Genomic DNA, 20,106 nt, shown 5'->3' on the forward strand with positions numbered 1-20,106 from the left:
TATATATATATTATATTTATATAATATATATATGCCTGTTTTTAATCTTTTGTTTTATTCTAATACTTTTTGATGTCTCAAGGAGTCTTTGATTTTTAAGTAGGTCTATTCTGGATTTAAGGATTCTATTTTGGGGGGTAAAATTAACCACTTTCCCTCAGAAGTTACTCATTATCCTTCTAATTGTTTCTTTGAAAGATATTTATTTAAAAATTAATTTTATTTTTTCCAATGAACAAAATCTATTTTTCTTCATTCCAATTCTCCTGCCTAATAAAAATGAAAACAAAATCTTTGTAAAAATGTATATAAACAGGGAAAATAAATTATTACATTGGTCATATCTCAAAAATATATGCCTTGTTTTGTACCCTTATTCTGGCTCTATCAAAACTACTTGTTTATTTTTTCTCATAATGCTTTAACCCCTTATTCATCTTTTTACTTGATTATCTTTTAGGTACTGTGTGATTCCTTTGATTATCCCTTAATTATATTGTCTCCCCTTATTACAATGTATGTCCTTGGGGCAGCTAGGTGGCACAGTGCATAGAGCACTGGCCCTGGAGTCAGGAGGACTTGAGTTCAAATCTGATCTCAGACCCTTGATAATTAACTACCTGTGTGACCTTGGGAAAATCATTTAACCCCATTGCCTTGAAAAATACAAAACAAAACAAAAAAGAATGTATGTCTTTCTACGACTGATAAGATCTCATATTTGATAATTCTATCCTCAGCAACTGGTGCATGGGAAGTGCTCAATAATTGGCTTTTCATTTTCAATCTTTAAGTTTTTTCACTGCTCCTTGACTGTACTGTAGAACCAACCATCATATTGAATTTAACACCAATCTGTGCTAATTTTTTAATTCCAAATTTATTTTATACCATTTTATAACATTTATAACATTTTATAACATTCCTTATTATTTCTTGGACATTTCTTCTCCAACATAATTAATATCTATTTTGCCATGTATTTCACTCACAAACATACTGAAGGATATAAAAACAACTAAAACCATTATTTTTAAAAAGAAAAGTGTCACTTTTTAATTGGTCCTCCTAAAATCCTTTTAAAAATGCAGATTAGTATAAGCCAAAAGTCAGTCTGTTGACAAGTAAAATTTTCTGACAGTCTTTAATACATTATCTACATAGCATAACAGTTGAAACAGGATAAAAGGAGGCATAAAAGTTCCAAATATGATCAATTAATTGCTAAAGCATGAATCTCTCCATATAAAGGTTCTCAGGTTATTCATCTTAAACCTGAGACTTTAAGTGAGTAGGACAATTTTCTTTTATAGGTTTTGGGGAGTACAGAACAAAGAACAGAACAGCATAGGTGACATCATGGTTTAGCTAAGATATAAGAAGCAACCTAATTGGTTGGAAATTAGATGATGGGGGAATAGCACCAAATTCTTCCTTCCTCCCCAAGACTAAAAGGCATTCATTATTTGAGTCTACCTATAAGACACTGGTGAATAGCTTAGTGCTGTAAAGATATTAGACCCGACTCCAAAAGTCAGCAAAATTCCTTAGGGCAAGAAGAGATCAGTGTTTAAAAGAGAACTAGGTTTCCAAAATTAACTTATTACAAAACAGCTGAATCTGTGAACTAAGTTCACTGACAAAGAGCCATGCTTAATGCAATTACAAGACCAAATCAGTGAACTAAATAGAATCGATTTAAAATGGCAGAATCAATATTGATTATTTCAATAGTTTATAAGGTAGCAGTCCTTTGTCATTATCAATTTGTGATGAATTAGTAAATATATTCAAGCTTCTAGGAAATTCTGGAGGTTAAAAGATTTTAAAATTCTCATTAAGGATAATTCATAGGATGGCATATTTAGAATTGGAATGACCTTAAAGGTCATTTCCAATCCCTTCATTTTTCATATAAGGAAATTAAGGCCCAGAGATCACATGTACAAAAATTGGTATTTGAGCCCAGATCTTCAGATTCCAAATATAATTTTCTTTCTGATCATTTCTCTATGCCATATTATTTCTCATATATGTTCAGTATATTTTGTTCTCTGGCAAAAAAGGAATCTTGAAGATAAATAAAAATATTAAGGTAGAGGATAGGATTTACTTCACTCACCAGTCTTCCAAAATAGTGAGATATTATTAAAAGTTGCTTAATTCTCAAGTTTTCTAGAATTGGTTGTTATTTGTCTTTATTGTTGTTTGTACTTTTTGACACATTAATATTAGAATTAATACATTACCAGTACCTAGACTGTGTATTTCAATTTGTGGAAGAACAAATGAATGAAATTAAACTGTGAAATTTCTTAGCTAGGTTTTTTTTATATATAAAACCATTCATTTGCCACAACTCTACCTCTCAAAGGAATCAGAAAAAGTTTATTTTTATTTGAAGTTTTAATAGGCACATTTTTTGAAATATGAATAATTTGTAATTGAAATATAAATTGAAATATGCATGAAATGAGATTAAATATATCATTATTTATTTGTGTTCTGCAATAAGGAGCATCATCTTGATTCCAATGATTTCAATGATCATTGACCCATATGTTTTCTAAGATTTCTTTCAACTCTAAATTCTATGATCATTTTATTTTAAACTGCAGGCTTGTTTCATAGCCTTGAAATGTAAATTAAATATTCTCCACTTATTATTCCCCTCAAAAAAATCCTAAGCTTATTCAAGATCCTTCTTTTTAGTTATTAGACTAATTTAAAATAGGTAGGGAATTTTTGAGTGTTAGATGTGATAATAAGGTAATTTTTCACTTTCCCCCTTGCCCACAACTTTTCTGATTTTATTAATTATTCCACTCAGTCTCTCAGGCTCAAAAACATAGGGTCACTTTTGATCCTTTATTCTCTCTTCCTATATATTCATTTAGCTGTCTATTCCAATATTTTCTACCTCTGCGGTATGTTGTAAGTACTTCTTTACACTCACCTAAACCATTCTGGTTATGGCATTCATCTCATCTAAACTATTATTATCTCCCCCACCTCACCCCAATAACAGTTTTCTGTCTAGTCCATTCTCAACACTGTGATCAGAATAATCTTCCTAAAGTGCTTCAATGATCATTTCACTCATCCATCCAAAAAAAGTATAAATATATGTATCTGATCATTTAAAACCCTCTGCAATCTGGCTCCAACTCAATTGTTCAACCTTATTTTGAATTACTTCCCTAAATATAATCTATATTTCAAACTGGATTGTTTCGTTCTATTCCATTTTGACTTTGACATCTGGAGCATCTTTTGTTAACTTGCTAAGTAATAAGAGCTATCATTTTTGTGAGAGACTCAAGTATTATTAGTAGATTCTAAATTAAGAACTCTTTGAATTTGGTACACTGGACAAAGCTCTAATTGCCCCCATTCTTATTATAGCTCAGCAGCATTGTTATGTGTATTTTTAGATATCCCAGGACCTACATTATAGTTCATTGCTTAATTAATGTTGAGCTGAATTATACAATACCTAATATTGTGGTGGTTGGAGTACATTATAGTGTCTATCTAAATCTTCATAAAAAGAAAATATACATTATTTTCATTCACTGACAGCAAAAACTTGAATAATTTAAAATAGGTAACTACTTTTTAAATATACAATAAGAAAATTTATAAGTTTATAGCATTAGCATTAGCATTGCAGAAAATATGGAATTCCAAGAAAATTTATGAAAAGGATCCCTCTTTTTGGTTCATTATAACACAAACAAACAAATGAGAACCACATCTTCAATCCTTCTGAAAGTCAGGAGTTATTGAAATTGTATTTTCACCTTCTAAAAAAAAAAGAATACCTTCATTGTCTCATAATATTGTGATTGTCTCTAAATAAAAAAAAATGAGTGATTTTCATAAAATAATTATGTCCTAGAAATTGGAATTTATCATCAAAATGGCTATTGGTTATAACTATTATATGCTTAAACTGCCCAAATAGAATAAATAGTTTCAATAAGTTTGATAATTATAAATAACTAGTGAATAACTAGTTGAATAATCACATTTGTCAGAAAGAGAGGAGGATCTCAGGTCTTATTGGTAGTAATTGTGCAAATTGTTGCTGTTAGAGTAGTTTGTCATTTCCTTCTCCTATTCATTTTATAGATGAGGAACCGAGATAAACAATTAAGGGACTTACCCAGGGTCACATGGCTAGGAAGTATATGGGGTCAATATTCTGAACTCATGAATATGAGTCTTTTTGATTGCCACTTAGGTGACCCACTTGTGCTATACTTTGGCCTTATATATCAAAGACCCTTAGTTTTTGCTTTTTCCTAACCAATTAATATTTCAAATAACTGCATTAGCTATCTTTTTGAGGAATAGATATGGGATAATTCTATGACTTCTCCCATCTCAATATTTCCTGCATGCTGTCTGAATTCCCTTCCTCCTCTCCTGTGATTATCCAAATACTACCTATTCTCTTTGGCTATATTGAATGTCATTGTATTTTCTCTGACCATCTCAGACAATATAGATTGTTATTTTTGAATTTCCATTGTTTTAGAGTCATTTTATATCCCCAATCAGATAATAAGATTTTTCTGTATCTTTAATGGTTCTAGAGACAGTTTGTATATGGTATGTATATATGTGTGTGTGTGTGTGTGTGTGTGTGTGTATCTGTTGACTAAATAGACAAACATTATTTTCTATTAACATAGCCATTATTTTTATACAAATCGTTGTTCCAAAATAATTTTTATTTTAGGTAGTATGTTCTAAAAGGTTTGCTTTACAGATTGTTTTATCATAGGCTTTGTGATTATAAACTTTTACATGTTCAGTTTTTCAAATATTTTTTCAAAAAATTTTAATTAGTGTACTATGAGATCTTATACTATTTCAGTTATTGGAAAGAACCCCAAAGTTCATCTGCTCTAATCTCTAAAAGCATTGGACTAACTTCTAAAACTTTCTTGAAAAATAAACATCCAATCTCTGCCTGAAGATTTCCGGTGAGAGAGAATTTTTCTGCCGCTTGAAATAATTCATTCTATTTTTGGATAGCTTTAAGTTTTAGGAAAATTTTCATACTTTGAACCAAAATTGGCCTCTCTGCAACTTACACCATTGTTACTAGTATTCTTCTAGGAGAAGAAGAAATAATTAGTCTAAACCATTCTACATGTTTGAGATATAGGGGAATAGCATGGTCCAGATCTGTGATTTTATCAGTATTCAGGAATGCCAGTGTAAAAAAGTCTTTCCAAAAGTATTGATAACAATTCAACCAATATTACCAGTTGCCTGAGTTAAATGGGCTTAGCCATAATCATAAAGAGCATGTCAGAGAGGCAGAACTTGAATCTAGGTCTTTCTGATTCTGAGGTAGGTACTGTGGTCCTTCCAACAGTCCTTCAAAAACTTGAGAAATATCACTCATTCCCTCTAATTATTTCTACAAGGTTTAAAAAAGTACTCTAAATACTCCTGGAATATCTTTATAACTTAGTGCTAACAATATCCTAGAGTATTAGCTTTCCTGTTCATTTAACTCTACCAAGATATGTTAGCAATCTGGCTATCACAAAAGACTGTCATGGATAACGACAACTTCACCGTCAATCCTTTTCTAAAGCTACAAGTTCTGAATTAGGGTTGATTTCAGCTCTGGCTATTTTGAGTATTATCTTTTCTTTCCTATTTAGGCTCCAAAGAAACACTTGCAAAATGGCATTATTCGAGGCTACCAGATAGGTTACCGGGAATATAGCACAGGAGGCAACTTCCAGTTCAACATTATCAGCATTGATACCACTGGAGACAGTGAAATTTATACTCTTGACAACCTAAATAAATTCACTCAGTATGGCCTTGTGGTACAGGCATGCAACCAGGCTGGAACAGGACCTTCTTCTCAGGAAATCATTACCACTACCCTAGAGGATGGTATGTGCTTCTAATTGTTTGACTATTGCAGGCCAGTATTGAAGTTTACTGCTTTTCTTCCCTAAAGAGCATTTTGTTGTCTCATCACTGTTTTATTTAAGTACTACCCTAGTTTTTCTCCTGTGTTTATGACTACTGGGCTTATTTTGATTTCTCAGGAGGAAAAGTTACCTCATGTTACTGTCAAAAGGCATATGAATTTGAGTAGATGTCTTATTTCACTCACACTTTCTCTGTGATTTGGTCACAACTCTGATGGTACTTGTTTGCAAGGACAAAATTATTTCCCTCTTTTAGTTGCTCTATTTCATTTAAAATAAAACATTTGGGTCTTTTCAGTGAAGTTCTGCATGCCTTGTCCAGTTACTGAAAGTGGATAGCTAGAATATAACAAAATAATGTATGCTAAAATACTCCATGTCCATTTAAAAGAGGAACTTTGGCAACTGTTTTATAAAATAAGATTATTTCATTTTTCTAAGACTTCATAGACTGTATGTCACAAGATGCATCTCCCTCTTGTGTTCAAAAATATTAATTCACAGTTGATAGAATGGGGAGATAAATCATAAAAAGTAAAATCAAAATTGAATAAAAGATTCTAAATGCAATGTATGCCTTTTAAATTTAGTAGGAGTATCTGGAAACATATAATTAGCTCTGGACTCTGAGGATACAATTTTAGGGATAATACCTAACAAAACTTCCTCTGCCAATGCAATTTGGCCCCTTTTCTGAAATTCAGATTCTTACAAACTTGCCTGAGAATTTAAATGACTTGTCCAATATCATATACCATAAGTTTCAGAGCCTGGAATTGAATCTTGGCTTAATGACCAGTTCTCTATCCACTCTGTCATAATGTGTCAACATTGAAAAACAAAATGACATGTACAGATTAATAATATCAATAAGTGAATAGTTGATGTTAAAGGGATAAAGAAGCTAAGTATTTTAAGCCTAAAGTTACCTCTGAATAAAAATAACTCTGTCTAATTTTGAGAGATAAAAATAACTAGTTATATCTTAAATGACCAGAAATGGTATCCACAGAAAATGAGTTTTTATTAATAAGGATATTAAAATTTCTTTCTTTCTCTTACATTTACTAGTATATAGAGCATGCTTAATGCCCCTTAGATTTTTGCTAGAAGTTTATTTTGCCAATATACATGTACAAATTAATAATTGTGCTATATTTCCTGGAAATATATAAAGTACTGATGCCAATGACACAATATGATATGGGGAATAAGGTAATTACTTCCAATGGCTGAGGGAAAAATAATTCTAGATCTTTGAGGATTCTCCAATAAAGTAATCTTATTGGAAATTCTTAATTGCCCAGTTAATTTTCCCCTATCCTCTACTTCCAGCAAAAACCCAAATACAAATTGAAGGCAAAGAAAACAATAATGCATGTGAAGATATGAGGATGAAGTCAATTTTGGGGAAGATTTTTCGGGGGGTAGGGTAAGAATATGAGTTCTTGAATTATACTATGGTAGAATATGGTAAATATATATTGCAGAAGAAATTGTCATAAATAGCAAAAATACAATGATCAGAAATTAAGGTCTTAAATTAGTTTTAAATTCACTTCAATTGATAATAAAAATGGACTTCTAAAAAAATACAGCAACTAAAAAGTATAAAGATAATATCAATCAAGCAAGCACTTCTGTGGTAACAATTTAATAATATTTTATAGAGGTGTGAGAATGTGTTTGTGCTAGAGAATAGCTACATTTTCATCTTTATATTTAGACTATAGTTTATTCTTCTTTTCTCTTTTCAATTGCAGTGCCCAGTTACCCTCCAGAGAATGTCCAAGCCATAGCTACATCACCAGAAACCATATCCATAACCTGGTCACCACTTGCCAAAGAAGCCTTGAATGGAATTCTCCAAGGATTCAGAGTAATATACTGGGCCAATCTCTTGGATGGAGGTAAGAGAATATGAATATAACATTGAAGATGTTATAAAGAGAATCTATGTTATTTGTAAACATCATTTAACAAACATTTAAGAACCTCCTATATGCAAGACACTGTTAATATTCTTTTAAGAAAATCATGTCATCAAATATTTCATAGCACCATTAATTTTTTTTGCCCTGAAAATGTTTGATATCTTTTGCATGTCTGTCTTTCAATAGAAGTTTGTATTTCATTTTAGTGCTTTTAAAATTTCATTAATTTCCTTTTCTTTACATTTCCAAAATTTCCCTTTCTTTTCCCATCCCAGTGAGCCATTCAATATTAAAAATGACATTTTTTCAAAGGAGATAAATCAGAAAAACAAAACAATAAATTAAAAAATTCTGAAAAGATGTGCAATGTATCATACTCATGGTCCTCCCATCTTTACAGAGGGTTAGGATAAGAGTGTGTCTTCTTTGAAGCCAGGTTTATTCTTTATAATATATAATTATAATTATATTTACTTTTGATTGTTTTCTGGTGGCTATTTCTGTTTACATTGTCATATTTATGTATATGTCTTCTTGGCTCTGTTTACATGGCTCTGCATAAGTTCATGAAAATTCCTGGACAAGCCATAACTTCTGCCTGTGTCAGTTTCTTCATCTATAAAATAAAAATAATAATTGCACTTACTTCCCAAGCTTGTTGTGAGAATAAATAAAATATTTGTAAAACACTTTAAAAATCTTTAAGTGCAGGCGGCTAGGTGGCGTATTGGATAAAGCATTTGCCTTGGAGTCAGGAGTACCTGGGTTCAAATACAGTCTCAGACACTTAATAATTACCTAGCTGTGTGGCCTTGGGCAAGCCACTTAATCCCGTTTGCCTTGCAAAAACCTAAAAAAAAATGAAAAACATTTTTGGGGGCGGCTAGGTGGCGTACTGGATAAAGCACTGGCCTTGGAGTCAGGAGTACCTGGGTTCAAATCCAGTCTCAGACACTTAATAATTACCTAGCTGTATAGCCTTGGGCAAGCCACTTAACCCCATTTGCCTTGCAAAAACCAAAAAAAAAAATCTTTAAGTGCTATATAAAATGATAATGTTTCTATGGCTGTTGTTATTTATTATTATTATTATCATTATCATTATCATTATCATTATCATTATCATACTGGCAATTGAATCATCAAGTCAAAAGGTAGGGAAATTTTAGCCACTTGATTTGCATAATTTCAAAGAATTTTCCAAAATACCTGTATATCGCCACCAATAATACACTAGAATTATTGACCTCTGGGCATCCCTGAGATCTTTTCAGAGGGTCCTCAATTTAAAAATTATTTTATAAGATGTTGTTGCTTGTGTTGTTGTTGTTGTTATCTCCATAGGTATCCTCTTAAAAGTTTGTTTTTGCTTTTATTTTTACTGAAGTTTCTTATTTTGTTTGCTATACCTTCCTTGGTTGTTCTATTTATTTATCTTCATTGTCTTTTCCTTGTTGTAAGTTAGATAAAGTGTGGGGTGGATTTTGTAAAACAAATAATCTGCTCAAGTCTGTTTTTTTTGTAGTATACTTCAAATGCTTTTTTAAAAAATGAGCATCCTTTTTTATTAATGATTAGGCTCAAAGTTACAAGGTTGCAGAGTTCATCTTGGGTTGTGTTTTGAGTTTCTTTCAAGAACATGCTATCCTGCTTCTGGAGAGCATAGAATAATTTTATGTTACTTGGAATTTTCTTTCCTTTATATTTGAAGGTATTTCACCTGGTTGATTATAGAATTTATAGTTTGCCATTGAATTTGTTTTATTTAATTTCTATGTATTGGTGTTCTCCAGTATCACAAGATTTGGAGTTTTTTTTTAATTGTGTCTTTTTTTCATATTTGTGTGTTGGTCTCTCTTTTTTTTTTCTGTCTCCCTCTCCAATACTTAATTTTAACACTTGATTTCAACTGATATTGAAACTATCTGGAGCTCCTTTAACTCCTATCCCCTCACTTGCTGATTGTGGTGATGAAGTTGGGATACTCTTTGTTCTTCATTGCTATTTTCTCTCTCCCTTTTACCTCCATCTTTCAGTTCTTCTTTGATGTTCAGCCAATCCATATTTATAACTCAGTTAAAATTCTAGTACCTATTACTACTAATCTCCAGGACATTCTCCTTCCTTCCTCAATGAATTCAGTGTTAGGCTCACAGTTTTTCTGTATTCTCCAATTCTGTTCTCAAACTAGAGGACATCAAAATATGAAGAAACTCTCCCCAAAACTCTTACCTCCTATTTTTCCTGTTTTGATTATCTTAATCATGTACAGAAGTGATCATAACTTAGACTTTGCCATCACCAGATCTATACTACTTCTGAGTTCATGAACTCTGAAATTCCTTTATCTAATCATAATTTATTATCTTTCCACTTTTATCTCTGCCTCTCAGTTTTCAAATCTATCCTTCCTCACCATTACCCCAGATCTTTCTCTCTCTCAGGTCTTTCTCAAGCCATCTTGACTAACAACCATTTTCATCATTATCTAAACCCTTGTTAAAATGGTCCAGCTCAACACTATCCTCTCTTTTAGAGTTCCTGGAGCCTTACCTTTTCACAGTCTTGACCTAAGCCTCAGCAGAGGGAGTTCCTATACAAATGAAATCATGGTCCTTGAGGTAATGAAGAAAGGATTTTATAGAATAGGCCATATTACATGTTCAAATATCAGTGAGAAGTTTGATGGAAGTAATAAAGAGTAGAAAACAGTTAATTTCTACAGTTTTTTTAGGTGTTTGAATTGCATATCACTTTCAATTTTCTTAAATTATATTAAATAATATAGCATAGGGAAGAGCTTTATATTCTAACTTTGAGCATAAATGGCTTTTACTATTGTTCTGAAAGTGAAGCATTCTTATTAAAACAAAATTTCTGACATCAACATGTCATTTCAGCAACATACACTGAGTAATTCTCTTTTGACAACCAGTGTTTATCAAACAAAAATTTAAAAGATGACAGATACCTTTAAAAAAGAATTCAATTACATTTAATAAAAAAACACTTGCAGAAGCTTCAGGAATAGTATATTTCTGAATATCTATTAAATGATGAGCCCTCTGAGGAATATTTTTAAAAGATACATTGGAGCATGTAAATCATGTATCTCTCTTTTTTCAATTAATAGCACTGAAGTGTTTTTATGAATGGCATATTTATAGCCAGTTATAGCCAACTATATTCAACAGAGGTTTTAAAATTTTCTCTTAGTACTTTGCATTAATCAGGGACAATAATACTGTAACTATTCAAGAAGATAGCAATTAACATACCATTCTAGCTACACTTAGTATTCTTGCAATAATCCTCAGCAAGAGGATTCACATTTAGGAAAAATTCCAAGTAAATATAAAATATTATAATGTAAAATAATAAAATCTACCATATTTAAGTATACTAGAAAATAACTAGAAAGCTTAATATTAAATGATCTTCCATTAGCATTAGTGAGAAAATTATATTTTCAAATTTTCATATTCAAAAAGTTCCATTATGAAATAAAATACATACAAATGTTGACTCTATGTACTATAACATGAACAAAAAAAGCAACATTAATGCACTTAAGAGAACCTCTATAGCAATCTAAGTATTAGTTATATTTAGCACTGCAGGAAGTACATCATAAATGACCCCATCAACACAATGTTGGTTTCAAAGAAAATGTCTAAAAAAGGTCACATTTAGAGAAACCTTCCCCAAATTCCCCACAAAGATATGTCTATTTTAAAAAAAGGAAAATATAGCTCAGTAAAACCAACACATTGAACACATATCTGACATTATTTGTAGTTTCCATACCCAAGACCCTACCACTGCAAGGAAGCAAGGGGGAGCTAGAAGCTTTTCATAACTCCTCTTTGGTGCCAATATTATAACTGTGTATATTCAATTTTGGTTGTCCTGTTGTTTCATTCCTTCCTCTTTACATTGTTAAAGTCATTGTGTCTATTTCACTTGTTTCTGCTTACTTTGCTTTGCATTAGTACAAGTAAGTCGCTCCATGTTCCTCTGGATATCATAGACATTGTATAATATGGCACAATATGATTCTATTACCATGTGCCACATATGTTTAGCCATTATCTGACCTTTTTTCCCCCACTTTCTAACTTTTTACCACAATAAGTCAGGAGTAGCTAAGTAGTCCAGTAGTCAAAGAATTTTAGTGTGGAGACTAGACAGGAAAGCCCGGAGTGAACCAATCTAAGACACTTATTAACTATGTGACCTTAGGGCAAGGCTTCAGTTTGTAAAAATGGGGATAATAAAGCAGCCAATTCCCTCCCCTTTCTTTCCCCTGTTGCTGTAAGGATCAAATGTAAAAAACTTAGACTCATTCTTGCTCCATAGTAGACACTATATAAATGAGTGCTACTATAACTTTTCTGTTAGATAGAAATGTAGCTAGCTTCTTTTTCAAAGGAAAAAAAAGCATACAGTCAGGCATGGCAACTTGTGTTGGTAGGTTTTGCTATATTGCTTTTCTTCCCTCCACTTTTTTTTAGAATTGAATTCAAGGGACTTATCTCAGATGCATTGAAGGGGAAGGGGTATATTCAGGGAAAAATGATAAAGATCATTAATTAAAAAAGAAAAAATTCAATTACTTCAAGAGACTTGTCTTAATACTATAAAAGTTTGTTCTTTCCATTTTTATACATTGCTTAGTTCATATTTCTTAAAGATATGGAAAGAAGATATATTATTCTTAACCAGAAAATATAAGTAATTATAAAAGATAAAATATAGATCTTTGATTACATGAAACTGAAATTTTCTGCACAAAATTAAAATACCTAGGACAACTTGAAAGTGATTGGAAGGGGGAAAATCTTTGTATCAGATGTCTTTGATAAGGGTTTGGTAATGAAGATGTATAAATAATTAACATATATACACACATATGTTTATTGTTACACATAAAATCATGAAGGAATGTTCAAAATCACAAATAGTAAGAGATAATAAACCAAAACAATCCTGTGGTTTCACATTACTATTCATATCTTATGCTCAATTTGACAAAAGATGGGATTAGTCTATATTGAATAGGTTATGGGAGATGCACTGTTTGTGGAGTTATGGATCAGAGTAACTATTTTAGAAAACAATTTAGAATTAAACAAATAAAATGGCTAAAATATTTCTACCCTTTATTCTAGTGATTCTACTTTTAGCCCTTAATCCAAGGAAGCAACTGGAAAGTAGAAAATATCCATGGACACCAAAATATTTATAGCAGTATTTTCTATGTTAGTGAAGAATTGGAAACTACAGCCCATCAAATAGATTGGGGAATGGCTAAAAAAATTGTGGCACATGAAATATTATGCTTTAAGAAATGATGGATGAGGGGCAGCTAGGTGGTGTAGTGGATAAAGCACCGGCCTTGGAGTCAGGAGTACCTGGGTTCAAATCCAGTCTCAGACACTTAATAATTTCCTAGCTGTGTGGCTTTGGGCAAGCCACTTAACCCCGTTTACCTTGCAACCCCCCCCCCCAAAAAAATGATGGATGTTAAATTGTTTAACATGTAATTTGGAGGAAAATATATATATATGTTTTTTAAAAGATAGATATGATAGATACATATCCATTGTTCTTCATTCTTAAAGAACACCATAACATCAGGGAGGTAATGCCATGACAAGCAAATGAATTGAATTTGAGGAGGGGAGGGATGGTGGGTGCTGTGCTAAGTCACCAGTCTCATTTTCTTCTCCAGAGACATCTGGATTCAAAAGCCAGATATGAGTTACAATGACGAAAGATGGCCCTGGCTGCAAGGCATTCAGGGTTTAGTGATTTGCCCAAGGTCACACAACCAATGAGTGAGTGTCAAGTCTCTGAGACCAGATTTGAAATCATGTCCAACTGATTCCAAGGCTAATGCCCTATCTACTGAACCACTTTGTAGCCTCACGGATACAAAGATGCATGGAAACATTTGCATTAACTGATGAAGAGTGAAGTCAGTAGAGCAAAGAAAAAAAAATATGCAGTGACTAAATGCAGATTGGGATAAAACAGTCATATAAATAAATAATAAAAGCATAGTGACTATTGCAAAATTATAAAGGACAAGCATGAATACAAAGAAGCTACTGAATTTCCCTTTTGTAGAGGTGGGAGTTCCACAAATGATCATTCTACATATTTTCAGACCTTTTTTGAAATATTGATTAGTTATGATGATTTTTTCTTTTTCATTCTATATCTTTATTTTTTGAGGTAATTTCTTTCTTTTTTCTTTAGATTATTTTATTTTATATTTTGCAAATGAACTTTAATTTATTATTACTATTATTATGATAATTGTTATAAGAGAAAACATAACCCCCCCCAAGAAGATGAGAAACCTCAAGAATAGTGAGAGAGAGAAAGAGAGGGGGAGAGAGAGAGAGAGAGAGAGAGAGAGAGAGAGAGAGAGAGAGAGGAAAAAAATGTACTTCAGTCTGTGATCAGATTCCAATGGCTCTTTCTCTGGGGTGAGTTGCTTTCTTTATCATAAGTCCACCAAAGGAGTTGATTCAATATTTTTCTCACAGTTGCTATTACTAGCTCCACCTCCACTCTATTCCTCCCTACTCTCATTTATTCTATTCTCTCTCTCTCCTTTCATAAGGAGAGAGGCCTGTTCAAAAGTGTATTGTATCTGAGTAGCCTCTCCCTCAATCTTCCCTCTCTTCTATCACCTATTTCCCCCCTTCTCTCCCCCCCATTCCCCCTTATCCATCTCTTTCATTTTTCTCTAGGGTAAGATAGATTTCCTCACCCTATTAAGTGTGTATGTTATTTCTTCTCTGAGCCATTTCTGATGAGAATGAAGGCTCATTCATTCATTCCCCCTTGCCTTCTCCCACTCCACTCCATTGAAAAAGCTTTTTCTTGACTCTTAAGTGAAATTTCTTAGCTTCTTCTTCATCTCCTTTCCCTCCCTTCCAGTGCGTTCCTTTATCACCCACTGACTCCATCTTTTTACTATATTCTGCTCCTTCCTGTATCCTGTCTATATAGGCTCCTTCTAACAGCTCTTATAAATGAAAAAGTTCATATGAGTTATCAATACCTTCTTCCCATACAGGAATACAAACAATTCAATATCATTAATTTCCTCATAGTTAGTCCTTCTCAACCACCCCTCTCTGGTTCAGCAGAGTCCTTTACTTGGAGATCAAACATTCTAAAGTTAAGCTCTGGTTGTTTCAATGGGAAAGTTTAAAGACCCCTGTTTCATTGAAAATCCAACTTTTCCCCTGAAAGTGGATGTTCAGTTTTGTTGGGTAGTTGATTCTCAGTTGTAAACCAAGATCTTTTGACTTCTAGAATATAATTGTCCAGTCCCTACAAGTCCTTAATGTAGATGCTGCCAGATCCTGTGTAATCCTGACTATGGAGCCTCAGTAGTTGAATTGTTTGTTGCTGGCAGTTTTTAGAATTTTCACTTTGATTTTGGAGTTTTGGGATTTGGCTATAATATTCCTGGAAGTTTTTCTTTTGGGATCTCTTTCAGGAGGTGACTGGTGAATTCCCTCAATTTCTATATTACCCTCTGCTTCTAGGATCTCAGGGCAATTTTTCTGTATTATTTCTTGGAAAATGAAGTCTAGGCTCTTTTCCTGATCTTGGGAGGTAGCCCAATAATTTTTAAATTATTTCTTCTGGATCTGTTTTCAAGGTCAGTTGTTTATCCAATGAGATATTTCACATTTTCTTCTAATTTTTGGCTTTTGTGGAAGAGTTTTATTTCTTCCTGAGTTCTTGCAAAGTCATCAGCTTCCTTTTTCCATTCTGCATTTGAAGGAGTTATTTTCTTCAGAGAGCTTTTTTATCTCCTTTTCCAGTTGTCCAGTTCTGCTTTTTAAAGGCATTCTTCTCATTTTTTCCCTTTTGTTTTGCTTTTTTTCCATTAGTCCTAAACTGGTTTTTAACATATTTTTTTCAGTATTTTTTTGTGTTTCTTTCACCAAGCTGTTGATTTGGTTTTCATGATTTTTCTGCATCGCTCTCATTTCTCCTCCCAATTTTTCCTCCACCTCCTTTAATTGCTTTTCAAAGTCTTTTTTGAGCTCATCCATAGTCTGAGCCCATTTTCTAATTCTCTTGGAGGTTTTGGATATGTTAGCTTCGATTTTGTCATCATCTGAGTATGTGTTTTAATCTTCCTTGGGACTAAAGTCATATTCTTTTTCTGTTGTTTACTCATTTCCTCAGCCCAAGACTAATTTACAGCACTTCCAAGGCTTTGGGGTTTCTTTTTTTTTTTTTGGAACACCCCACTAGGACCTTTATTCCTCCAAGGTCTTATGCTCTCTTGCCTGTGCTTTGATATGTAGATGGCCACAGCACTTCCTTCTGCCCTAGAGCTATAAAGAGGGGTCCTGCTTGCTATCTTAGTATGGAAGCCAAAACTACAACCTGGATCTGAGTGTGAGCAAACAGCAGAGTCCTACCCCAAGAGAGAGCAGAGAAATTTCTGCAGACTTCCCTTACCATCTGTAGGCTGTACTCTGGAGGTGCAGGCTGCTTTCTCCAGATTCTGGCTGCAGGTGCTGTAGCTGGTGCTCCCTCATTCCACACTCATTATGGTGTAGCAGAATTCTCTCCCCACCCCTTCAAGCTATTCCAGGGCTTTGCTGCCACCAGGGCTTTTTCCAACTCCTGGTGAAACACACCTTTCCCACAGAACTTCTAAGTTATCTTGGACTGGGAAAATGTATCACTCAGTCTTTCTGTGGGTTCTGCCCCTCTAAATTTTGGCTACAGTCATGATTTGTTGATTTTTGGAGGGTTTTTTTTGGGGGGGGGCGAGTTCCCAGGAAATGCTGCATTCGTGTCACCATCTTGGCTCTTTCCCACATTCTGTATCTTTACAAAAATAATGTTTATTATATAAGATGGCATTCTTGGATGGTTAGCAGGGAATAGATGATAGAGGAATTATAGTGACATAAAAAGACACCCTCAAAAATTACTTTTAAAATGAAAAATAATGCAATGCAACAATACCAATTCCATTTGAATCTGTAACTGTTTATTGTCCCTTTAGGCAAATATAACAGAGATATGGTCCAAGAATAGAATGTTGAAATTGGTTTGTAACATTCAAATTGGAGCGCAATGCTCTATTTTTTATGTCTATTTTTCTGCCAGGTGTTCTCAGGCCATTGGTATGTGAATTCTCTTTTCCAAATTGCTACATGGCACTCATCATTATCTAATGAATGTGCATTACCCCTTCTATGTAATTTAAGTGTGTGACAGGTGGATATATTCTCTACACAACTAGACAGTAAGTACAAAGAAGGGCAAAAATAGTATTGCCAGTAACAATAGTATGCATGATTGTGTTTGTTTTTCTTCTTCTTCAGAGCTGGGAGAGATTAAAAATGTTACTACTACACAGCCTTCCCTGGAGTTAGATGGGTTAGAAAAATACACCAACTACAGCATCCAGGTGTTGGCATTTACCAGAGCTGGAGATGGGGTCCGAAGCGAACAGATATTCACTCGCACCAAAGAGGATGGTGAGAAATTTGAACTGCTGGGTAGTTAAATATGATATGCGATTTGTGAGGCAATCAATAAATGATGTAGAAGTCAAATGACAGAAGAAGCTCTTACTGAGCTCCTGAAGTACAAACATGAGACCTCAAGGCAACACAAGACAATTTCATTCCCATTTACCATTTTACTCCTTATTTTGCTCTCCACAAACCTTCAAATCTTCTGTCAAACATGACAGGGAAAATTCAGGAATATTAGTTTCATGCTTTGCAGTTATTTTTATTTATTTTATTTTATTTCCACACTTTGTCATTATAATTTTGTATAACATTTGACAATAATCAATTTTTAAAATGTTATAATACTTTTATAGGGATTTATCTCTTCTTATATCTTTGATTACTGTGTTAGTTACTAATATGAAAGGCACAGTTCCAAAGATGAAAAACAAGGACCAATGTCTGTGTTATTTTTTTCTTTATTGCAAGTGAAGCACTTAAAGAGACAAGTGTTTTTTAAAACCATTCTTTTATTTAAGTTTTTCTTAAATTAATCTATAAGATTCAATAAAAGGAAAACAACCGCCCTTTTCATCAAAACTTTAATTATTAATCTGCCCTTTTAATTACGGTACCATTTCCAGAATATGTAGAAATCTCATCAGACAAATAAAAAATATTTTATATTTTTTAAATAATTCATGCATTAAAGTTCTGCTCTAATGAATGATCATAACACTGTAGCAATATTACATTCTTTCTTAAATGCCATGTCATCAAGCATAAGCAAGGTCCTACCAAATTGAAAAAACTTTTAGTACAGAATTAGAAATAGGCTGTTTAGTACAGAATTAGAAATAGGCTGTTAAGAGACTATTGTCTTTTATAGATCATTTGGTAGATGCATGTTTACAAATGTATCTAACTTTGTAATGGAAAAAAATCAAATTTATCTGATGTTATTTCTTTACTTCATCAAAATGGTGACTGACATAGATCTACATTTAATTGATCTTTAATATGTACATAAATAATATGTAATTTATAATGTATGTGCATATATATGTATATAGAGATAGAGATAGAGATAGAGCTAGAGATAGAGATAGAGATAGAGATAGAGGTAGAGATAGAGATAGAGATAGAGATAGAGATAGAGATAGAGATAGATTAGATATAGATATATTTTTTATAGAATAGCTGCTAGGAAGCCCTGTAGTATAACCAATACCTGAACAATAATATTTCGTACAACATACTAGCAAATGGTCTTATATCTTTTTTCTTTAAAATTGCTAGGAAGGGGGAACCTACTGCATTCAGTAGTCGTCCATTTATATTTATATGATTCTATTTGTTGGAGTCGTTTTCCTGACAAGTAAAAATTAAAGAATTTATTTTTTTTCTCCCGGGAATAAGGCCTCTTATTCCTTTAGTTCTTAAGGTCTTAGTTCTCTGAGAACCAGTTAGGCTAAACTCAGAGAGGGTCATCTCTAGAAGATTATACAAGATAATAAATCTATCTGGCCACAAAAAAAGCCTGAGGATCATCTTAGTAGACATAGAAGAGTGGATGTATGATATATAGTGGAAGGAGCACTCACATCATTAACATCACAGACCTTCTAAGGTATCAAAATAATCTAGACAAGTACACACTTTACTATGTCACACTCTGTTACCTTTCTGAGGCAGGCAATTTAAAAGAATGATATAATTCAGACAGAGAACTCTTCGTTGTTGAATTGATGTCCATCATGAAAACTTTTCATATCTATTCATTGGTCCTGGAAATGTAGACTCAAATTAAAGAACTAATTATTAAAATTAATATAATTATTTTCAGTTTTTACTCTATTCCCTTATTTTTCTTTATCATTTTTATAATAAAATATATAAATAAAATTCATATGAATATATAAATATAAAATTTAAAACATGTAATATAAAAAATGGAAAGACTAATTCACAGATTTGAAAGTTGGTATAATGATTCTTTGTGAAGTAAATTTTGCCTAATTTCAAAGACAATGCTGTGGTTAATATCGATAAAGATAAATATGTTGCTTGATGCTACTGCTCTATTATTTGTGAACTTTCTTTGCTTTCTATTTTGTGGAGACAAGAGTTTCCCCAAAAATTTACTTTCAGTGCCCAATTATGATAGGATGGTGCCCCTAACATCTCAAAAACTGTGTCAACTGAGCACAGTCTCCGTTTAGGTTCCAACATATGCCACTATGTACCACCTAACCACTATGCATATCTTCATTGTCCTTTAGCCAATTATCAATTATTATCAATAATTATCAATAGGATTACATGGTTTATATCCATATAATATCATCAAAAGATTTTTTTAAAATCAATTGAGGGGTGGCTAAGTGGCGCAGTGGATAGAGCACTGGCCCTGGAGTCAGGAGTACCTGAGTTCAAATCCAGAACTTAAAAATTACCTAGCTGTGTGGCCTTGGGCAAGTCACTTAACCCCATTGCTTTGCCAAAAAATCAATTTGAGACAGCTAGGTAGTGCAGTGGATAGTGTACTGAACTTAGAGTCAAGAAGATCTGAGTTCAAATCTTACCTTACACATATCACTTAGTCTTAGTTTCCTCATTTATAAAAATGAAAATAATAACACCTACCTCAAGGGGTTGTTGTGAGAATCAAATGAAGCACATTAAGAA

At 32.9% G+C, this 20,106-nt stretch overlaps 1 protein-coding gene across 1 annotated transcript in view; it reads left to right on the forward strand.

Annotated features, from left to right (window-relative positions):
• DSCAM (DS cell adhesion molecule) overlaps nucleotides 1–20,106 on the forward strand; it is a 712,116-nt gene that overhangs the window by 567,613 nt on the left and 124,397 nt on the right. Inside the window, exons 17-19 of the mRNA XM_074213849.1 lie at nucleotides 5,688–5,928; nucleotides 7,733–7,879; nucleotides 17,284–17,439. Coding sequence (XP_074069950.1) covers nucleotides 5,688–5,928; nucleotides 7,733–7,879; nucleotides 17,284–17,439 — 544 coding nt within the window. The remainder of the gene's footprint in view (nucleotides 1–5,687; nucleotides 5,929–7,732; nucleotides 7,880–17,283; nucleotides 17,440–20,106) is intronic.

This window comes from Macrotis lagotis, chromosome 1 (genome assembly GCF_037893015.1).
Source record: "Macrotis lagotis isolate mMagLag1 chromosome 1, bilby.v1.9.chrom.fasta, whole genome shotgun sequence".
In the NCBI taxonomy this organism is placed as follows: Eukaryota; Metazoa; Chordata; class Mammalia; order Peramelemorphia; family Peramelidae; genus Macrotis; species Macrotis lagotis.